This window comes from Manihot esculenta, chromosome 17 (genome assembly GCF_001659605.2).
Source record: "Manihot esculenta cultivar AM560-2 chromosome 17, M.esculenta_v8, whole genome shotgun sequence".
In the NCBI taxonomy this organism is placed as follows: domain Eukaryota; kingdom Viridiplantae; phylum Streptophyta; class Magnoliopsida; order Malpighiales; family Euphorbiaceae; genus Manihot; species Manihot esculenta.
In genome coordinates this window covers 5,529,268-5,552,927 of record NC_035177.2, presented here as the reverse complement: position 1 = coordinate 5,552,927, position 23,660 = coordinate 5,529,268, and the positions used below count along the sequence as shown (strand labels likewise).

The 23,660-nt window shown below is 40.6% G+C and overlaps 1 protein-coding gene across 1 annotated transcript; it reads left to right on the top strand.

Moving 5' to 3' along the window:
• Positions 1 to 14,015: 14,015 nt before the first annotated feature.
• LOC110605564 (mitochondrial carnitine/acylcarnitine carrier-like protein) lies at positions 14,016 to 18,523 on the top strand. The gene is made up of 4 exons (XM_021744184.1): positions 14,016 to 14,348; positions 14,434 to 14,522; positions 16,391 to 16,782; positions 17,800 to 18,523. The coding sequence occupies exons 3-4, from the start codon at positions 16,391 to 16,393 to the stop codon at positions 18,299 to 18,301; spliced, it is 894 nt and encodes a 297-aa protein (XP_021599876.1). The 5' UTR covers positions 14,016 to 14,348; positions 14,434 to 14,522; the 3' UTR covers positions 18,302 to 18,523.
• The last annotated feature ends 5,137 nt before the right edge of the window (positions 18,524 to 23,660 follow it).

Sequence of the window (23,660 nt, the reverse complement as noted above, 5' to 3'; positions counted from 1 at the left end):
CAACAATATCTGTATCAATGTGTTGTGATTGCCAAGCGGCAATAGCCATTGCAAAGAATAAAACTTTCAATGGTAAGAATAAACATATTCGTCTAAGACATAATGTTATTAAGTAGCTGCTAAAAGATAAAACTATTTCCATTGATTATGTGAAGTCAGAAGTGAACTTGGTCGATCATTTGACTAAACCTTTAGGGAGAAAACTAATAGATGAAACATCGAGGGAAATGGGACTTGAGCTAATTTGAAATTAACAGTGATAGAAACCTAACCTTTGTGATTGGAGATCCATGAAAAAGGTTCATATGGGTAATAATAAGTTACTTGTTGGTTCTGCTAGCACTGTAATACCCGGCTCGAGTCCGGCATCGGTATTCCTGTAGTCCGGTGGAATCTCGGGTGTCGGAACCCTCGAGAAGGGTAATGCATATGTTTTCCAAGGTATTTTCACTTGTTTTCATGTTTTGACGTGTTAAAAGACTTGAGTTGGGAAAGAAAAACAACAAGGGAAAAATGCAAAGGTTCGGCCGCCGAAGGTCACTTTCGGCCGCCGAACATTGCATGGTTGTGGCTTCACGTTCGGCTGCCGAAGGTGGTCTGGCCAGCCACCTATAAAAAGGGCCAAAGGTCGGTGAGAGGAGGGTATTTTCTCCTCCACTTGCAGCCAGAGGTGAGTTCCAGCCTCTCCTACGTTGACTTTCATGTTTTCCATGATTTTCATCAAATCTTTCAAGAGTTTTAAGAGTTTTGGTGACTTATGAAGGTTTTGAGCAAAAGAACCACGTTTTGAAGCTTGGAGCTTTGGAAGAGCTTTTCTTCATATCTCCACGTTAGGATCCTTCATCCTCAAGTTGTGTACGAGGTAAGTGAAGATCCTGAGCTTCTTTGATGATGTTGAAAGGTTTTATGAAGTTTGTATGGGTAGTATGCATGTTTAGGTTTAGGTGAGGTTTTTGATGATTTGTGGTGTTCAAACATGTTTAAGTGTTAGGTGCTATGTTTGTTTGGGGTTTTAGGGTAGTTTTAGCCCCCTTTGTGCATATATATGTGTATATGCTAGTTGGGAGTAGTTGCTATGCATGTTGTAGGTTTTTGGGCAAAGTTTGCATGAAACAGAGCAGGGTTCTGCCCTTCGGGCAAAACCAGGTTCGGCCGCCGAAGGAAGGTTCGGCCGCCGAACCCCTTGTGGAGGCAGTTCGGCTGCCAAAGGTTGCCCCCGAAAGCTAGGCTTGCGGTTTAGACAGAGACTTTCGGCCGCCGAAAGAGGGAGTTCGGCCGCCGAAAGTGTGTGAGTTTCGTCTCTGGACGAGACCTTCGGCCGCCGAAGGTGCCGCCGATCATGCATGAGTTTCGTCTATGGCGTAGGGTTTCGGCCGCCGAACCTGCCGCCGAAAGTGCCCTGTCCAGCTTTCTTTTGCATGTTTTATACCATGTGCCTGGTCCCCGTAGGGCTGTTCCAGGTCTTTGTGTGCCTGGTCCCCGTAGGGCTGTTCCAGGTCTTTCCTCTGAGGGCTAATGAATCCTCACGAAGTCCGTGCCGTCTCACATAAGCAATGTACAAGGAGCAATGCCAAGTACAAGGATAAATGCAATGCATCATCTTTGTGTACACTAATGCACTCACCCTAGAGCATATTCATGATGCATGAAGCATGATAAAATAAGCAGTTCTCAGATTAAAACATTAAGTTAAGTTCCACTCACCTTTAGTTATCTCTGAACTGACTCTGCAGGTTCTGACACTGGACTCACTTTATCACTATTCTACTCACTGGGCTATCGTAGCTCATCCCTCTCCCCTAACTCCAGTTGTGCAGGTTCAGAGGTCAGAGAGAACGCAGCAGGGTACAGGAAGAGTACAGAGTATTGTAATAGCTAGTGTGGACATGTAACTGTATAGAGATCTTGTAAATGTATAGAGATAGTGTCTATGTACAGTTTATAGAATCGTGCTTGACTTATCAGACTTGTAATCCCTTTGTGGAGTCACATGATCAGTTTATGTATGTTTCTTTCTTGTTGTATGTTTATGAGCAAAACCAGGCTTAACATTATGAGTTTGATCCGCCTAGAGCCATGAGGAGCTCTAGTAGGGATTGGTAGAGCACAGAGAGAGTGCATGCACAGGGTAAGCTTTGGAATGAAGAAAAGTTTTATGTTTTTACAGCAAATGTATGATCATGTGTGGGAGTTCACAGGTCTACAGACAGGATAGCAGGCTTACTACGGGTCCCGGCGACCTTAAGTCGATCTGGATCCTAGTGCCGGTGGCAGTTCGATTTTCGGGCTGTTACAGATTGGTATCAGAGCCCTAGGTTCATATGGTCGGACCTATAGAGCTAGAGTTGGGCTCATAGAGAGGTTTAGCAGGTCAAGCATCATAGGAAAAACATGTCCACTAGGATAGGATGTCAGTCCTGTCGCTATATGCTGATGTGCAAGGTTATGAGTTATGCATGTGCATGTTTTTTATGTGTTGCTTATGTCATATGTGTTTTGTTGTGTTCCCAGAGAGTGAAGATGCGAGGAACTCGTCGATCCGCGAGATTGACTGGAGTCCCACCTGTAAGTGAGGGTACAGCTGCTCGTCCACCTGCCTTGCCAAGGGCAAGATCTCACAGGTCAAGCAGGGAAGGAACGTCACGAGACCCTAGAAGGTCTTCTGACGAGAGCAGGAGAGGAGTAAGCAGAGGGGGAAGGTCAGCAGAAGAAAGAGGTGTGATGGAAGAGGATCAGAGTAGAGATGTAAGCATGGGTGTAGGAAGGTCAGAAGAAGGTATGGGGGAGTCCCAGGGAGGCATGCAGGCCTCGGGGTTTGGCTATCCACCCTTTCCTCAGGGCCCAGAGTATCCGATGGGAGGCACGTCAGATTACTCCAGCTTTGCCCCATATCCACCCTACATGCCATATATGCCCTATCCTTCCTTCTATCCACCATATCACATGTATCCACCCCCACCTGTTCAGCCAAGTCCAGTACAGCCTGAAGTGAGGGAATCAGTGCCTCCACCACCACCTCCTGAACCAGTAGTTCCTGTTGTGGAAGCACAGCAACCCAGTTCGTCAGGGGGAAGTAAGGTGAAGATGACCGAGTACTTAAAGTTGGATGCTCCTAAATTCAATACAGGAGATGATCCCTTTGAGTATCTCAGTGCAGTTCGAATGATAACAAGTGAGTTGGGAGCAGATGACGGTAGAGCCATTGAGATGGCAGGGTTCACGTTAAAGTGTAAGAAAGCGAGAGAATGGTTCAAGAACTATGTGGACCCGAGACTGGAGCGTATGACATGGGAAGAGTTCGCCAACGAATTTGCTGGATGGGCTTTTCCTGACAGTTCCAGGGAACTAAAGGTTGTGGAGTTTGAGCAGTTGAGACAGACGGAGGAGATGAGCGTTGATGAATATACAGATAAGTTCCTGGAATTGTTGCCATATGTCGGTCAGGCATATGATACAGATCAGAAGAAGGCAAAGAGATATGCCACAAGGCTTCATCCCAGGTATTTCTCTTTGATTCTTCATGCGGAGAAGGAAAGTTTCCACTCTATTGTGGATGCTGCTAGAAAGATGAAGGCCAGTGCCATAAGTCAAGGTGTAGTCAAGGCACAGTCTTCTGGTGTGAAACCAGGTTCCTCCTCACAGAGTACAGCAAGTGCAAGTAAGAAGAGATGGGAGAAATTCAGAGGAAAGAGAGGCAAGTTCTGGAACAGACTTAAGTCGGGTCTGGGAATGAGTAGTGGCTCCAGTTCTGGCGCAGATTTTCCAGTGTGCAAGAGGTGTGGCAAACAACATAGAGGAGCTTGTCAGTTGGGATCCACAGCCTGCTATAGATGTGGGCAGGAGGGACATTATGCACGAGAATGTCCTCAGGCGACGTTAGTTGCACCATCCCAGCAGATGAGTACGGGCAGTGTAGTACAACCAGTAGCTTCAGCCATACCACCAAGCAGTGGCAGAGGAAGAGGAAGAGGGGCAGCCTCTTCATCAGGGATGGGTTCCCGAGGTGCAGGTCCGTCAGCCCCAGCACGGATTTTCACCCTGACTCAGCAGGAGGCAGACACGTCGAACACGGTGGTGTCAGGTAATCTCATCATTGGGTGTTCAGAGGTGTATGCTTTAATGGACCCCGGTGCTTCTCACTCTTTCATTTCTTCTAGAGCTGCAGAGAGGTTGGGTCTGATGGTGTCTGAGTTAGAGTGTCCTCTATGGGTCAGTGGACCCAAATGTGATCCATCTTTGGCAGAGTCAGTCTGTCGGTTCAGTCCAGTGTGCATAGAGGGTAGATACCTTCCAGCTGACCTGGTGGTTCTAGAGTTGACAGATTTTGATGTCATTCTAGGGATGGACTGGTTATCTACGTATGATGCTACCCTGAACTGTAGAGACAAAGTCGTCAGTGTCAGAGATCAGGATGGGTCAGAGTGTGTCTTTAGAGGAGACAGGAAAGGGACACCTAGAGGTTTGATATCAGCCCTCCAGGCTCGTAGGATGTTAAGGAAGGGGTGTCAGGGGTTCCTAGCTTATGTGAGAGAGCTAGAGAGTCAGGTTAGGGAACCATCCGCAGTACCAGTTGTTAGAGACTTCCCAGATTTGTTTCCTGAAGAGCTTCCAGGACTACCACCTGATAGGGAAATAGAGTTCGAGATTGAGTTGATGCCCAATGCCAGACCGATCTCTATTCCTCCCTACAGGATGGCACCAGTAGAGTTGCGAGAGTTGAAAGAGCAGTTACAGGATTTGGTAGCTAAGGGTTTCATCCGCCCGAGTACCTCACCTTGGGGTGCTCCAGTATTATTTGTCAGAAAGAAGGATGGACCTCTGAGACTTTGTGTCGACTACAGACAGTTGAACAAAGTCACTATTAAAAACAAGTATCCGTTACCCAGGATCGATGATCTATTCGACCAGCTGGCAGGAGCAGGTTGTTTTTCTAAAATAGATCTGAGATCCGGATACCATCAGTTGAAGATCAGGAAAGGAGATGTATCCAAGACGGCTTTCCGAACCAGATATGGGCATTATGAGTTCCTTGTGATGCCGTTCGGGTTGACTAATGCCCCTGCAGCATTCATGGATCTCATGAACAGGGTTTTCAGGGAGTACTTGGATCGTTTTGTGATCGTCTTTATTGATGATATCTTGGTGTACTCCAGGAATGCAGAGGACCATGCCCAACATCTGCGGATAGTACTGCAAACCTTGAGAGAGCATGGCTTGTATGCCAAGTTCTCCAAGTGCGAGTTCTGGCTAAGGAGCATTTCCTTTTTGGGACATGTTGTATCAGAGGAAGGCATAGCAGTAGATCCCAAAAAGGTAGAGGCAGTAGCCAACTGGCCTACACCCACTACAGTGACAGAAATCAAGAGTTTTCTGGGTTTGGCAGGCTACTATCGGAGGTTTGTTCAGGACTTCTCGAAGATAGCTGCTCCTATGACCAGACTGACCAGAAAGAATCAAAAGTTTGTGTGGTCCGAGGAATGTGAGGAGAGTTTTGCAGAGTTGAAGAGACGGTTAACTTCAGCACCGGTGTTAGCGCTGCCGATCAGTGATGAAGATTTCACAGTGTTCTGTGATGCATCCCGAGTGGGATTAGGTTGTGTGTTGATGCAGAATGACAGAGTGATAGCTTATGCTTCTAGACAGCTGAAGAAGCACGAGCTGAACTACCCGACACACGATCTTGAGATGGCAGCTGTTATCTTTGCACTTAAGATGTGGAGGCATTACCTCTATGGGGTAAAGTGTGAGATCTATACAGATCATAAGAGCCTGCAACACATCTTAAGTCAGAGAGATTTAAATTTGAGGCAGAGACGGTGGGTAGAATTGCTCAGTGATTACGATTGTAAGATCCAGTATCATCCGGGCAAGGCGAATATTGTAGCTGACGCCTTAAGCCGAAAGTCACTTGGCAGTTTATCCCACATTGCAGTAGAGAGAAGACCGGTGGTGAAGGATTTCTACAAGCTCGTGGAAGAAGGGTTACAGTTGCAGTTATCTGGTACAGGTGCTTTGATTGCACAGATGAGAGTGGCACCAGTGTTTCTAGAGCAAGTGGCTCTGAAACAGCACGAAGACCCCGAGTTAGTGAAGATTGCCAGGACTGTTCCGTCTGGCAACAGTTCAGAGTTCAGATTTGATGGTGAGGGGATTCTTCGGCACGGTAAGAGATTATGTGTACCAGATGATAGCAGTTTGAAGACAGACATTATGAGGGAAGCTTATAATACGCGGTATAGTATTCACCCGGGAGCCACCAAGATGTATCAAGATCTGAGAAAGGTGTATTGGTGGCCAGCAATGAAGAGAGAAGTGGCACAGTTCGTGTCAGCCTGCGAAACATGTCAAAGGGTGAAGCTAGAGCACCAGAAGCCGGCTGGAATGCTTAACCCACTGCCGATTCCATAATGGAAATGGGAGAACATAGCTATGGATTTTGTAGTGGGGTTACCGGTGACGTCTAACAGACTAGACTCCATATGGGTGATTGTGGATAGACTCACTAAATCTGCTCACTTCATTCCAGTCAGGAGTAACTACTCTGTGGACAAGTTGGCGCAGGTGTATGTAGACGAGATAGTAAGATTGCATGGAGTTCCAGTGTCGATAGTATCAGATCGAGGACCTCAGTTCACCTCCAGGTTTTGGCGGAGTCTGCAAAATGAAATGGGCACAAGGTTGGATTTCAGCACTGCTTTCCATCCACAGACAGACGGTCAGTCAGAAAGGACCATCCAGACCATCGAAGATATGCTGAGAATGTGTGTGTTAGACTTTGGCGGTTCTTGGAGGCAGCATCTACCTCTGGTGGAGTTTGCCTACAACAACAGCCATCATGCTAGCATAGGGATGGCTCCTTATGAAGCTCTGTATGGGAGGAAGTGCCGAACACCTGTTTGCTGGGAAGAGGTAGGAGAGAAAACTCTTGCAGGGCCAGAGTTAGTTGAGATAACCAGCAAGTTAGTGCCTATCATCAGAGAGAGGATCAGAACAGCTGTAAGCAGACAGAAAAGCTATGCAGACATCCGTAGGAAGCAGATAGAGTTCCAGGAGGGGGATATGGTATTGCTTAAGGTGTCTCCGATGAAGGGAGTGGTTCGGTTTGGAAAGAAGGGTAAACTGGCCCCACGGTACATTGGTCCCTTTGAGATCTTGCAGAAGATCGGGCCTGTGTCGTATAAGCTAGAGTTACCGGCTTCTATGGAAAGAATTCACCCGGTATTCCATGTTTCTATGTTGAGAAAGTTTGTGTCAGATCCAGAGAAGGTTCTGAGTGAACCTGAGGTGGAAATCTTAAGTGATCTCACCTATGTAGAGCAGCCAGTGCGGATCCTTGACACCCAGATCAGAAAGCTGAGAAACAAGGAGATACCAATGGTGAAAGTTCTGTGGAACCACCACAACCTAGAAGAGTGCACTTGGGAGACTCGGGAGTCTATGCTCCAGCAATACCCATATCTGTTTTAGGTTAGTTTTTCCCCTTTTCTATGTGGTTATGATGTGTTAGGGACATTCGGGGACGAATGTTCTTAAGGGGGGGAGAATGTAATACCCGGCTCGAGTCCGGCATCGGTATTCCTGTAGTCCGGTGGAATCTCGGGTGTCGGAACCCTCGAGAAGGGTAATGCATATGTTTTCCAAGGTATTTTCACTTGTTTTCATGTTTTGACGTGTTAAAAGACTTGAGTTGGGAAAGAAAAACAACAAGGGAAAAATGCAAAGGTTCGGCCGCCGAAGGTCACTTTCGGCCGCCGAACATTGCATGGTTGTGGCTTCACGTTCGGCTGCCGAAGGTGGTCTGGCCAGCCACCTATAAAAAGGGCCAAAGGTCGGTGAGAGGAGGGTATTTTCTCCTCCACTTGCAGCCAGAGGTGAGTTCCAGCCTCTCCTACGTTGACTTTCATGTTTTCCATGATTTTCATCAAATCTTTCAAGAGTTTTAAGAGTTTTGGTGACTTATGAAGGTTTTGAGCAAAAGAACCACGTTTTGAAGCTTGGAGCTTTGGAAGAGCTTTTCTTCATATCTCCACGTTAGGATCCTTCATCCTCAAGTTGTGTACGAGGTAAGTGAAGATCCTGAGCTTCTTTGATGATGTTGAAAGGTTTTATGAAGTTTGTATGGGTAGTATGCATGTTTAGGTTTAGGTGAGGTTTTTGATGATTTGTGGTGTTCAAACATGTTTAAGTGTTAGGTGCTATGTTTGTTTGGGGTTTTAGGGTAGTTTTAGCCCCCTTTGTGCATATATATGTGTATATGCTAGTTGGGAGTAGTTGCTATGCATGTTGTAGGTTTTTGGGCAAAGTTTGCATGAAACAGAGCAGGGTTCTGCCCTTCGGGCAAAACCAGGTTCGGCCGCCGAAGGAAGGTTCGGCCGCCGAACCCCTTGTGGAGGCAGTTCGGCTGCCAAAGGTTGCCCCCGAAAGCTAGGCTTGCGGTTTAGACAGAGACTTTCGGCCGCCGAAAGAGGGAGTTCGGCCGCCGAAAGTGTGTGAGTTTCGTCTCTGGACGAGACCTTCGGCCGCCGAAGGTGCCGCCGATCATGCATGAGTTTCGTCTCTGGCGTAGGGTTTCGGCCGCCGAACCTGCCGCCGAAAGTGCCCTGTCCAGCTTTCTTTTGCATGTTTTATGTGATGGTTTTAGGCTTGGTGAGAGGGGTTTTGGGGAGTTTCTTAGAGATGTTCTTGAGTGAGTTTAGTCCCTCATTGGAGTCCACCTGTGTAGGTACGGACCAGAGGAATCAGGGAGGTCAGCAGTGAGTCCAGTGTCAGAACCTGCAGAGTCAGTTTAGAGATAACTAAAGGTGAGTGGAACTTAACTTAATGTTTTAATCTGAGAACTGCTTATTTTATCATGCTTCATGCATCATGAATATGCTCTAGGGTGAGTGCATTAGTGTACACAAAGATGATGCATTGCATTTATCCTTGTACTTGGCATTGCTCCTTGTACATTGCTTATGTGAGACGGCACGAACTTCGTGAGGATTCATTAGCCCTCAGAGGAAAGACCTGGAACAGCCCTACGGGGACCAGGCACACAAAGACCTGGAACAGCCCTACGGGGACCAGGCACATGGTACTTAGGTACCCCAGATGAGATAGAGGGAGTTTTGATCCGTCCGGCCGAGGTGATGTGCTTATGTGTTGCATTCCATGAGAGCATGTTTTATCACCTGCTATTTTATCACTATTCTACTCACTGGGCTATCGTAGCTCATCCCTCTCCCCTAACTCCAGTTGTGCAGGTTCAGAGGTCAGAGAGAACGCAGCAGGGTACAGGAAGAGTACAGAGTATTGTAATAGCTAGTGTGGACATGTAACTGTATAGAGATCTTGTAAATGTATAGAGATAGTGTCTATGTACAGTTTATAGAATCGTGCTTGACTTATCAGACTTGTAATCCCTTTGTGGAGTCACATGATCAGTTTATGTATGTTTCTTTCTTGTTGTATGTTTATGAGCAAAACCAGGCTTAACATTATGAGTTTGATCCGCCTAGAGCCATGAGGAGCTCTAGTAGGGATTGGTAGAGCACAGAGAGAGTGCATGCACAGGGTAAGCTTTGGAATGAAGAAAAGTTTTATGTTTTTACAGCAAATGTATGATCATGTGTGGGAGTTCACAGGTCTACAGACAGGATAGCAGGCTTACTACGGGTCCCGGCGACCTTAAGTCGATCTGGATCCTAGTGCCGGTGGCAGTTCGATTTTCGGGCTGTTACAAGCACTATTTGTCGTTGTCCCTTCCTATGGTGTGAGAAGTGCTAGACTCATTAATGAGAGGATGAAATGAACGCTCTTAATGATATTTATATCCCTTGTGGGTGGTGTATAAATTGCAGTATACACTTGATGATATCACCTATGTAAGTGTGGAGTGGGACCACTTATATGAGATTATGACATAATCTCTAGAGCACTCATGAACTATCAAGCGTGCGCATGACCTATTAGCACAAAACAATATTGACAATAAGATCTGTGGAGTGTTAAGAGATTGATAGGATATTAATATACAAAAAAAGAGTTTTTTGTTTATAGAAATAAAAGTTTCACCGATTACTCTTTATGTTAAGTCTTATTAATTTAGGTTTGGTTCATAGTCTAAAAGACACCAGTTTCGAAACATATACACTAAATTTCTAAATCCAGCAATGAAAAATCTTTTGAAATATGTGGAGGATTATTATAAAATTAATTTAGATTTCAAAAGATTTTGTGGTCGTTGAAGATTTTATAGTCGTTGAAGATTTTATAATCATTGAAAATTTTATTTGTGAGATCTTTTAGCTGTTGTAAGTTTGATATTTAAATCTAATATTAAATCTGGCCATTGTGATTTTATTATCTCAAGATTTTTATAACGGCTTACAAGAGCCATTTTTTCCACTATATATAAATAGCCTCCATCTTTACAAAGAAAAACATTCTCATTTTTCTACTTTATTTTTTCTCTTTTCTATGTTTTCTACTGGGTTATAAATTAGAGATAAATCCTTGTTGTTCTGATCCTTAAAATTAAAATTTTAGAAGAACCAGTTTAATCTTGAGAGATTATAAAATAAATCCTTAAGTACGATGTCCAACACGACTCAGATTTTATTATTTTATTCTATTTTTCCAACAAAATCTTCCCACCACGTCATATAAAAAAAATAGTTACCCTCTACAAATACAAAACCATACTACCTAACGTGTAATGTTGAAACTAGAAGCAATGAATTACAAAAAGTAGACAAACAAAGAACCTATACTCCACATGTGACAGACTATAAACAAATTTTTTCTATTGAATCTAGAGTCTAAGCTCTGATACCAACTTTGTCATGATCCAACCTCATGGGCTAGACTGACACTAGGACTTGAACCGGCATAAGGCCTCCAAAGCTTGTAGTAAGCCTTAAATCATATCAAACCCAAAATTTGGCCCAAAAGAAAAGTCCAAAATTAAGAAATTAAATGGAAAGAGTACCACTATAAACTGGACATACCAATGGGGAGAAAACTCACTCAACCTGCATATGAATAAAACTCAACAGCTTCGGAGCTCAGCTCGCCCTCACAATCCACACATAACACTTCATACAATATGCATTAGCACAATAGAGAGCTCAGCTCACTAGGAGAAATCCAATATCACAAAATAAACATTAAGTTTGGAAGAATAATGCTTACTTTCTAAGTCTGCATCAAGTTTCCCTTATAACGAGGATTTAACCCATTGCAAGATAGTATAATTTATATTTCTCAAAACAAACCAACAATAGCGAATTATAAATTTTAACTCTCATTTAAAACTACAATTCTACAAATATTGAATACATTCTAAAAAAATTCTACAAATTTTTTCTAAAGTCTTTAATTATAATATATTGCTATAGCAAACAACCTCACTCAATTATAGTCATCCTAATATATATATTCAATAATGTATTAAGCTAAACATAAATATTATAATAAAATAATAATTTGAGTTTAGGCTTACCAATGCTAATTCTAACACTTAGAATGTGTCTAAAACGTCTGAAAATGGTAGGAAAGACTATAATATTGACCCCCTTTTGGAGGTCAGTTCTGGAGTCCGCACATGCGGACCAAAATTGCAGTCTTGGGCACCTATAGAATTTCTCTGAAATGAAATTATGAATAAGAATATATTTCTATTTCATAAAAAACATGACTCCAAGGGTTTGAAAACTCACTACCAAGCTTATGGGTCTCCAAAAATTTTCAGTATCAAAAAATTATGAAATTGATATCTACACGAAACTCTCGACGAGTATGACACGCTAGTAACTTTAGATTTATGATAGCATATCTGGTTTGAGAGAAATCTCAAGAAAAAGGGTAAAAGGGTTATAAACTTTGAATGCTCGATTCATGCAAATCGAACGATGATGGTAGGTAAGATTGGTATCTATGTGAAGCCCAGGAGGAGAGAAATCAAAAGAGTTTAACATTGTCGAAAATGGTAGCTGGAGGTGGGAGAAATCGAAGAGAGAGAAACGGTAGAGAGAAGAAAAAAAAGAAAAGAAGAAAAAAGAAAATGGAGGAGAAGAGAAGGACATCACGCAGAAGGAAAAAGGGTGGGTTGGTCTGATTCGGCCAGTCTGATTTGATCGGTTTAATTTAATCAATCTGATTTGACTGGCTTGATTTGATTAGTCCGATTCTATCAATTTAATTTTTTTTATTTAAAATTTTATTTCTAATCTTTTAACTCTGTTCTAGTATCCTAAATAAAATTAGGAATATCTAAAAAAAATTATGAAAGTCCAAATTAATTTTTTTAAAACATTAAAATAATTTAAAATTTTTTACCAATAATAAAATAAAATAAATAAAAAAAAATCGAATTGTTACACCATAATCTATGATCCAACTTTGCTCAATTGTCGATACCACAGTGAAAACTAAAAGTAGGCATAGGATGAGACCATAGTAATGGATATTGTTTGTTATACGGCCATGACCATGACAATTATGACATATTATGCATGGCAATTAATTTCACGGATATTTCAGCTGCTATGCGGCTATAACCATAACAATTATGACATATTGTAGTAAAGTTTTACTGCTGTTTGTAACCTTGTAATATAATTTATTTACAGAATAAAAAAACTATCATTAAAATAAGTTATCTTTGTAAAAAAAAAATTTTCTTAATTTAATTTTTTTAAGAAAATTTAATAGAAAGGGCTTGAATAAAGTAATTTAAAAAAATAGGAGACGAGAAGTTGTGGTAATTTCCCAATCTTATCTTTGCCCTTAATCTTTAAGCTTTCAATTCTACTGATTTTAATTTTTTAATAAAATGGCTTGGTAAAATTTGTTAATTAAAAAAGGTATAGAAGATTTGGAATTTGTAGTGAGTGCATAAAATAATTGAAAGTATTGGAATTAAAGAGTGCAGAGATAATTGTGTAAACAATTTGAAAGGAACAGAGAAACGTTATAAAATTAATCTAAAATAATAACTTAATAACTTATAAAACATAAGTGCATAAGTAAATATCCTTCAATCCACATTTAAAAAAAAAATTTACTAAAAAAAATAATTAAAAAAAAATTAAAATTATTATTTTTTATTACATTCTAGTATTAATTTTTAAAATATAATAAATTTATTTACCCAATTAAATTTTTAATTGAATGATTCGAATTATATTTCCATTTAATACTCCACATTCGAGTGGATAGTAAATAATTTTGATATTTCTGAAAATTCACATAATAAATATTTATAATTTCTGAAAATATATTATAAATATTTATAATACTCTTCTTCTTCATTTTTTTTATTTTTTTTTATTTTTTTTTTCAAGACGCATTTTCTTCTCTTTTTCTTCTTTAAGAAAATAAAAAAAATAAGAAAAAATTATTTTCTTGACGAAAATAAAAAATAAAAATATTTTAATAGATTTAAAAAAAATAAGAAAATTTTAATGAATTTTTAAAAATATATAAACTGACTTGGATTTTTAGAGAAAAATTAGATTTTAAAAATTATTTCTCTCATTTTTTCATTTATTTTTAACAGCAAAAAATGAAAAGATTATTTAATTAATGAAAAAAAAATATTTTAATAAAATTTTAAAAATATAAAAATTGACTTATTAATAATAAAAATATCTTGAAATTAAATAGTGAATCTCTCAAAAAAATATTCATTTTTTTAAATCATTCACATAATAAATTAAGTATATTATGTTTAAAATATTTAAAAATTAAAAAAATTTGCTTTTAAAAAAAATAAAAAAAAATTAAAATAAGATTTCCAAAAACTTCCCATTTTATTAAAAATATTTACTTAAAAAAAGCTTAGTTTGCTGCACAAACCAAGCATACTTTCCCATTTTTTTTAGGATTCTCTCTAGCAATCCTTTTTATTTTTTAATTTTTTTTCTCTTTAAGAGAAAGAAAATCACCTAAATTCTTTCATCCTCTCTACAAAACACTCATAGGCTACCAACCCTTTTATTGCCTCTGCGCACTCGGTCACTGTCTGGTGTCCACGTCTGAAACACCACACGTCTCTTGTTTTTGTGTGTGTGTGTGTGTGCGCGCGTGTGGAATTCTTGGTGGAAATCCTCCTTCCACAGAGTGGTGGGTTGGGTTGTTTTCTGTCCAAACCCAATCACTCTCATGTGGCTCTCATATTCTCCTATGATTCAATTCATTTTTGTTCTTTAATTTTAAGATTCTGTCACCTTTAAAGCTTAAAACCACCTTCTTATCATAGGCTTTCTCACCCAATTCCTTCCTCTTCTGCACTTTTTTCCATCCACCCAGAAGGAAAAAAGTAGGCAGCTTTTCATTGAAATTTCCGCTCGCTCCTTTTTGTGGTAATTTCATTGATGTTTCTCATTACTTTTGCAAATGCTCTTTTAAAAAAGTTATGTTAGATCTAATATTTTTTGTTTTCTTCAGATTTGATTATCTGGGTGAAGCTATTGTTGATTGGATTGCCATTTTGTGCTTTCTACGTGTTCTGTTCTGTTGAAATCATCGACGTTTGAGTAAGTCGTTTTCTGCTTTGTCTTCTTGTTCTGTGCTGCTAAGATTCTGAATATTTTCTGTAAGATTCTTAATTATGTTCAAATCATAGGGATTTCCCATATAGATTGTTTATTGTTGCATATCACCTTAAAGCTGCTTTTTTCCTTAAAGCTGCCATTTTTACATGAAAGGGTACCTTCTTTTTTACAATTTCTTCAGAATTGTTCAATGTCTTGAGAAAAATATTGATTCCCTTGGGATTGGTTATTCATTGCTGTAGAACATTACCACTCACAGTTCAAGCCTTGTCTAAGCAACCAAAACCTCCTTTTGCTCAGTTGCTTTCATGCCTCTGGAGCCCCTTAGATTACATACTCGTGCTAATTTATATTATATCAGAAAACTGTCTGTTGAATGTTGATTCCTTGTAACTTTTCTTGTTAAATCTCAGTATTTCACTTACCTCGTAACTTTTCTCAATATTTTTTTATTGGGTGAAGTTTCTTTATGGACGATGCTTGCTTGTTATTTGAATGCTTTTTACTGACCATTCACAAATCAAAAGAGCTGGTTCATGTTAAGCTCAAGCTTGAGCTTAGCTAATTTGAGGTGGTCAGTGGCTTTAATTTTGCATTATTGTTGTATCCAGGGTTCGTTTGACGGTGATGTTTGAGCTGTTATGCAGAAAATTACCTCCTTGAATAGGTTAATTAGAGGGTATTAAAATTATTTTAAAATTAAATTTGACATGTTTTGGTTCATAAAAACTCTAAACAACTAAATTGTTTTTCTTTTTCAAACAATTTTTTTATACAGCATTTCGCATTTGATGGATATTGGGAGGCCAAAAAAACAGTTTTTGAAAAAGCAACATTTTAGATTCTATTGAAAAAAGTTATTTTGTTGATTTCAAATTTTTATAATTAAAACATTCCAAATTTAACTTTTAATACTCCCTAATTAACAAATTTTAAGGATGTTTTTCCTCATCACAGATGCCCAACAGACCCCAAAATAGTGCTTTTAGGTTGAACTCTGAAGTGACTTGTATTTCTTTGTCTCAAAATGTAACCGACCCAATAGCCTGAAATGTAAGTGTTGCCAAGAAACTGGTAGATAATGAAAAGCATCTGCTGACTGGCTTGTGATTATGCTTTGTGTATGCTATGGGGAAGGAAAAGGGTATTGTTAGTTCTTAAATGGTTATGTGGAGAAAATGGACTTCTTCTTAATGCACCTCATCCTTTTATGTTAAACTTCCAACAATTAGAGAAATAGGGTTTGAACTTGGAAATGCCAGGATGTAATCTAGTGCTCACAATATAGAAGCTATAGCAGTCATTTTGTTTCTGTTTTTACAGTAGAGCTCATTTCATTATAGTTGTCAAGAACTGAAAGAAATTTCTCATGAACACCAGGCTATTTGTACATCCGTCCAATGGAAATTTATTAATTTAAATTTAAATGTGGGAATAGATAAAATGTTATCATTAGCTGGATATGTTCACCTGAGCGGGAGAAAGAATTACTCAGGATTGAAAGCAAGGCTTTGGGTTTTAATGGAAGGTCAAAATCAGTAAGAAGATTGTGTATTCAGCATGCTTTTGTTCCTATTTCTGTGAAATGTGTTCTCTCTTGGAGCAAGTATTCATTTTTTATTACTGCTTGCACTTTTGATTCATCCTTTGACTTTTCAAGACTTTCCCTTAAACCTCTCTAAATAAAATTCCCAGCAAAGCATCAAGAATGTTCACTGCTTCAATTTCTTAAGTTTAACTATTTAAACTAGAAAAAGAACCTGAAGCGTCGACATGAAACTAATCACTTGTTTCAATCTATTTAGTCCTATCACTTAACTCAAATTCGTAATTGCAAATCTTTATTGCAGATGGGGGACGTAGCTAAGGACTTAACTGCTGGGACTATTGGGGGAGCAGCACAATTGATTGTTGGGCACCCTTTCGACACCATCAAGGTGAAGCTTCAGAGCCAGCCTGCTCCACTACCTGGCCAGCCTCCCAAATATGCTGGTGCAATGGATGCAGTCAGGCAGACTTTGGCTGCTGAAGGTCCAAGGGGTTTATACAAAGGAATGGGGGCTCCACTTGCTACTGTTGCTGCCTTTAATGCTGTCCTTTTCACTGTGAGGGGGCAAATGGAGACATTGTTAAGATCTCAACCTGGTGCTCCACTCACCGTTGGCCAGCAGATTGTTTGTGGGGCTGGAGCTGGACTTGCTGTTTCTTTTCTTGCTTGCCCCACTGAGTTGATCAAATGCAGGTCAGTGTTGTGATCTCCACTCCCCCACCCCTCATCCCCACCCCCAAAAAGGGGGAAATAGATTTTGACCTTTTTCAAGAATTGGTTTCATGATTTCACTTAGGGATGGCAACAAGTGAAAATACCCAATTCGACTGAATCTTATTAGGATGGATTTGTGTAGTATATAAGTGGGTTCAGGTTTTATATATTGCTATTATCCCAATCTCTTATGTAATTAATGAATTAACTATAAAAAATTATATTTTGTATGATAATATTTATAAATTTTTCTAATTCTTACTTAAAAATTATATAATACTAGAAATATTAAAATTTTAAAATAAAAATTATTAGTGAAAAGTTTATTTTTATATAGGTTTCAATAATTAAAAATAAAGAAGTTCAGCTATTATACGAGCAGTAACACTCAAGTTTGGGAAGGCTTGGGTTTGGGTTGTTTAAAATTAATTTTGATCTAGTTTGGGACAGGATTTGCACTTTGCATATTGAAAATAATAATCTGGTTCAAATTCAGTAGCATTATTTTCATGGATATCGTATCTGTTGCCATTTGTAATTTCAGTGCCTTAAAAGGCTTACCTTAGCTCATTAGTTATGCAGCTTTTACATGTAGAACTTTCATCTGTTTCATTCCTGGAATTCCTGCAAATTTGTAAAATTTTCCTATGATTCCAGTAATGATATATATATAACCTTTGTGGAGAAATTAGTAATTACTCTCATCTAAATTTTGTTGCTTGTTTGTTGCTCTTTCTTTTTCCCTGCAACCTTTCAATACTTTTGTTTGATCTCTGAAATTTGCATTGCATAGGGCTGCCTGTTGAACAATTTTGTTGCATCTCATTCTTGCAACATTCAATTGGGCTTTTTGCCTATTGATCTTCAATTACCTTCAGAATCTCCGTGACAAATAGTTCTAGATTATTTACTCTTTTTACTTCCTTTTCATTGTGGATGAAGAAACTCCTGAACCTGCATCTACATATAAACCGTTCACTTTCATGTTGAGAACAGGTTGCAAGCACAAAGTGCATTAGCTAGTTCTGGCCCAGGAGCTGTGGCAGTGAAGTACAGCGGGCCAATGGACGTGGCCAAGCATGTTCTCAAATCTGAAGGTGGTACAAGAGGTCTTTTCAAGGGCTTAGTACCGACTTTGGGACGTGAGGTTCCGGGAAACGCTGCTATGTTCGGTGTGTACGAGTTACTGAAGCAATCCATGGCAGGAGGCCAGGACACTTCTCAGTTGGGAAGAGGCTCTTTGATGCTGGCTGGAGGCTTAGCCGGAGGAACTTTTTGGCTAATGGTATACCCTACTGATGTGGTCAAGAGCGTAATTCAGGTAGACGATCACAGAAATCCCAAGTTCAATGGCTCCATTGATGCTTTCAGAAAGATCCTGGCATCAGAGGGTGTCAAAGGCTTGTACAAGGGTTTCGGCCCTGCTATGGCTCGAAGCGTGCCGGCAAATGCAGCATGTTTCTTGGCATATGAAGTGACAAGATCTAGTTTGGGATGATTGATTTTTATCAGGCATTGGCTACTAGCCAAAATCATAACAATTTTTATCATATTGCTCATCTCCAAGTCCTTTCTTGTCCCATTGAATGAAAGCTTCTTGGAGAAATTGTTTAGCAATATGATTTGACAGTTTATTTATCCTCACAAATGTCTTTGCTTAAAGAAATACTTGCCCCACCGTTGCTTATTTTTATTCTGAATAAGTTAGTCCATTAATTTACATTTTGTAATCAAAATTTTTCTTTTTTTTTAAATTTTAAAAAAATTTTCGTAATTCAGAATTAATTTATAATTAAAAATATTATTAAATAAATTGATAGCAAATTGAGATAAATATAATTTTTAAGAGTTGTTTTACTCTACTCTAATTAATAAATATTATTAGAAATAAAGATAATAAATTAATGAAAATAATAAGTTGTTAAAGATGAAGGTACAAAAAATTGGCTCATCTTTGTAAAGGACGAGAGAAGGAGAAGGGCATCTTTGTAAAGGACAAGAGAAGAACATAAGTCCAATTCAGAAAAATTTTATTATGAGAAATATCAATTTTAACTTTTACTTGTGTGCATAATAAAAATTATTTATTTTTTAAAAAAGTAAAACTTATAGTTGTATTAATAAAATTCAATCAAATAAAGATATATTATCCCAAACAGAGAAACGATTATATTAAATAGATTTTTTAGCCAAAGTATGACCAGCTAGAGGGTTTTTCTCTCCTTTTATTCATTTTTTCTTACTTGCTAGTGATGCCTAATGGCTTTTCCACTACAGTGACGTCTATCCCTGTCAGACAAGTCCGTATGTGCAAAAGTATCAATTTTCTCACCTACGTCAGGCGGCCATTTAATTTTCTTCAATGCGCATGCAAAAAAGGGTTGCGGAAGAACTGGGTCGGTTCATTTATCATCATGCTAGGTCCCTGGGCTCAAATGCGATCCGACCCGCTGAGCATTTGGTGGCCCACGTCTGGGCTGACGGGCAGTCTTGCCTAGGGTCGTTCTGAGGTCTGGACCTGATCTATTCTTGTAGGCCCTGGCTCGGTCCAGGGGAGGGTGAGAGGGCCAACGGTTATCAATTGTCCCTTTACCTCCTCAGCAGTTATTGCATGATTGATGAGGGGGTAAATACTGAGGACTCATTATGACCGCGTGGCCTGAGGACTGCTTCTCTTAAAACGTCTTTTCTACACTCTTCTGTTTTCTAAATTCAAATTCTCTAAATCTTGACAGAACCCTTATTCTCCTTCTGCTTTCTGCGTGCTCCGTTCGTCCTGCCCTTCTGCTCCGATCGTCTCTAAGGTACGCTTTTCATCTTGCCATGGATAGCCCAAAGCTTCCCTACGTCATAAATCTAGAGTCTAATGTCACTCCTTCTTCCCTGGCGAGTTTCTTTTCTCGGGAGTACCTGGATACCCCTCTCTTTCGTATATGGGCTCCCCTTCGTAATGAGAGAATCGTCCTTCCCAATCCTCCTCCTCCGGGTCTAATCGACCCCCAAAAAGACCGTAGCTTAGTTTTTTTCGTCAAACATCGTGAATATGGCTTAACTTTTCCCTTTTCCCCTTTCTTCGTTGAAGTTTTTCAGTACTTCGGTATAACCCCTAGGATGCTTGCTCCCAACTCTATACTGTTTATGTGTTCTTTTGAGTCGATCTGTCTGAGCTGGGGCCTTACACCTATGGCTCGTTTATTTTCAACATTTTTTCTACTGATTCGGGCAGTCTAGTACTTTTACTATTTTGCCCCCCGGGAGGGCTGTCCATCTTATCGGGTCAGAAAGACTCAATCAAAGGCTGGACAGAGGGATTTGCTGTGGTGGAGCTGAAAGAGAGCTCTGGGGCATCTTGGCAAGTGGACCTCCCCTGGAGGGAAGTGCCTCAGGGCTGCAATGACCTCCCTCAGCTATCCCTCTCCGAGCAGATCGCGTTTCTCCGTCTGACTTTCGTTGAGCGGAAGTATGATGTCGAGAAGTGCACGTTTGTGTCCAGTCTTCAAGACTGTAAGAACGCAGGTATTTTATTCCGCTTTTCATCGCCTTATTCTTCTTTTTATTTTGGGTTTGAATGTTCTCCTGAATTGTTGGGCTTTATTTTTTCAGCTTCCAAGCATCCAATGGACAAGATTAAGCCTCCGAAGAACTTCGTTCTATCTCAAGAGAGCATGAGGGCAGCTCTGGATGCTTTCCGAGTTGGATAGTCGGTGGCTGATGTGACTCGAGAGGTCGCCCAAATCATCTCCCCCAGGTCGGCCGAAGGGTCCAATCCCCTTGCTCCAGTCTCTTCTCGTGCCCCCTGGCCGAGCTCCAAGGTCTCGTACTCGAGGGCTCCCAAGTCTTCCTGTCATAGTAAGCCCAGTACTGTAACGACCCGAAAATCGGACCACTACCGGCGCTAGGATCCGGGTCGACTTAAGGCCGCCGGGACCCGTAGCAAGCCAAACATACATCCTAGAAACCTGTTTAATCCCATACATGATCAAGAAAATACATAAAAATTTAAAACTTTTCTTTCATTCATACACCAAACTCAACCTGTGCATGCACTGTTCATAAACATAATCATAATCATAGTCATGACCCCTCTGTGGGATCTCATCAATGCCCCAATGGGCGATACATCATACGTTGAGTTGGTTTGCATAATCATCATAAAATATTGAAGATCATGTATTAAAAGGGATATCTTATACATATAGTCAAGCACAACCTCTAATCCTCAAAGTCATTACATACCTAAAACTGTACTTTTACATAACATTAATACATTTATCATGTCCACACTATCTATTACATACACATGACTTCATTACTCTTACGGACCTCCTGGTCTACCCTGTACCTGCAATCCTGGGGAAAAATGGGAGAGGGGTGAGCTACTAGAGCCCAGTGAGCAGAATAATAAAAACATTTAAATCATATGGATCATGGGATGCATCACATCACAGCTAATCACATCAAGGATGAACTTGTCACCAATAGCCCTCTACATAGTCCAACTGTGCCAGAACGTAGAATGGGTCCTGGTCTTTCCCTTACATAACATGTCATAACATAACAGTCCAACTGTGCCAGAACGTAGAATGGGTCCTGGTCTTTCCCTTACATAGTGCCAGCGAACGTAGAATGGGTCCCACTGGTCTTACATTCCGTACTGTACATATCACATCGTCATATCATAGATCGAGGGCTTTGGATCATCCAACGTTCATCCACATCAATCAACAATAAAGTATGCAATGCAACATATTCGTGAATTCTAATGCAAACAACCTAGTACATCTCATGGCATTCATGATGCGTGAAGCATGCTAAAAAGTCCATTAATTGCTTTCAAACATAAAGAGTTATTCCACTCACCTCTAGGTAGCTCTGACCAGACACTGGATCAGCTGACTCACTGCTGGGGTCCTCGGTTCCTCGGGTCCGAACCTACACAGGTGGACTCAAATGAGGGACCAACAAACAAGAACATAACTCTAAACTACTCCCCAAAAACCCCCAAAAACATCATGAAACAATCATAGAAAAACATGCAAGAGAGGGCTGGACAGGGCACTTTCGGCGGCAGGTTCGGCGGCCGAAAGTCCCTCCAGAGCCGAAAGTCAGGCAGGTTCGGCGGCACCTTCGACGGCCGAAACTCCCAGACAGAGGCAAAACTCATGCATGTTCGGCGGCACTTTCGGCGGCCGAAACTCCCAGACAGAGACGAAAGTCTCCTTTCGGGGGCAAGCTTCGGCAGCCGAAGGCTGCCTCCACAAGCATGTTCGGTGGCCGAAAGTTCCTTCGGCTGCCGAACCTGGTTTCTCCCATTATGGCAGAAACTCAGCTCTTTTATGCACATTTGCCTCCAACTAATCCAATCATGCAAAAACTTATTCTACAACATTCCCAAACATACACAAACAAGCATACAAGTTCCTAGGGGCATCAAACCATCAAAAAAAAAAAAAAAAAAAAAAAACCCCAACTACAACACATCAAGCAACTCACATTATTCATAAACACATATAAAACCCATAAACCTAACCATGAGCTAAACATGCATTCTACCCCATAGATCTACTTAAAACTTGCTTAAAACATGCAATGAGCTTAAGATCGGCTCTTACCTCGTGGAGATCGAGAGAGAGACGTCCTAAACTCGGAAATGGGAGGGGTTGAGTTCCTTTGAACCTCAAAGCTCCAAAACTTTGTTCAAAACTTGAAAATCTTCAAAACAAAGTAAAAACTCATGAAAATCGAGTAGGATTGGAAGGAAAGGACTCAAGATCGGTGAGGGATGGCGGAGAGCTCACCTTGGCCGAAAATGGGGAAAAAGCTCGCCCGTTTTCGGCTAAGGGACCCTTTTATAGTGGCTGGCCAGGCCACGTTCGGGGGCCGAACGTGCCTCCGCATGCATGCCATGTTCGGCGGCCGAACTTGAAGTTCGGCGGCCGAACCTGGACTTTCCTCACTTATGCTTTCGGGGGCCTAAAGGCGCTCCCGAAGGCATGCATGTTCGGCGGCCGAACTTGATGTTCGGCGGCCGAACTTGAGGTTCGGCGGCCGAACCTGAGTTTTCCTCCAAGGGTGTTTTTATGCAAAAACTCATTTCCATTTTACTTAAAATCATCAAAAACATTAAAACATTTCAAGAAAACATGGTTTTTTACCCTTTCTAGAGGTCTCCGACATCCGAGATTCCACCGGACGGTAGGAATTCCGATACCGGAGTCTAGCCGGGTATTACATTTTCCCCCCCTTAAGAACATTCGTCCCCGAATGTTCCTCAACTAGCACATAGCATGGCATAAAGCATAACATACATACATAGCACATAAACACATTGAGATCTAACCTTAAAAGAGATGAGGGTACTGCTGGAGCATAGACTCCCGTGTCTCCCAAGTGCATTCTTCCAAATTATGGTGGTTCCACAGGACTTTCACCATCGGGATTTCCTTGTTCCTTAGCTTTCTGATCTGGGTGTCTATAATTTGTACTGGCTGTTCAACATAGGTGAGATCCTCTTGGACCTCCACATCAGGCTCACTAAGAACCTTGCTCGGATCTGACACAAACTTCCTTAACATTGAAACATGGAAAACCGGATGGATTCTTTCCATTGAAGCAGGTAAATCCAGCTTGTACGACACATTCCCAATCTTTTGTAAGATTTCAAAGGGTCCGATGTATCGTGGGGCTAGTTTACCTTTCTTCCCGAAGCGAACCACTCCCTTCATAGGAGACACCTTGAGTAATACCAGATCCCCCTCCTGAAACTCTAACTGTCTTCTGCGGATGTCTGCATAGCTCTTCTGTCTGCTTGCAGCAGTTTTGATCCTTTCTCTGATTATGGGTACTACCCTGCTGGT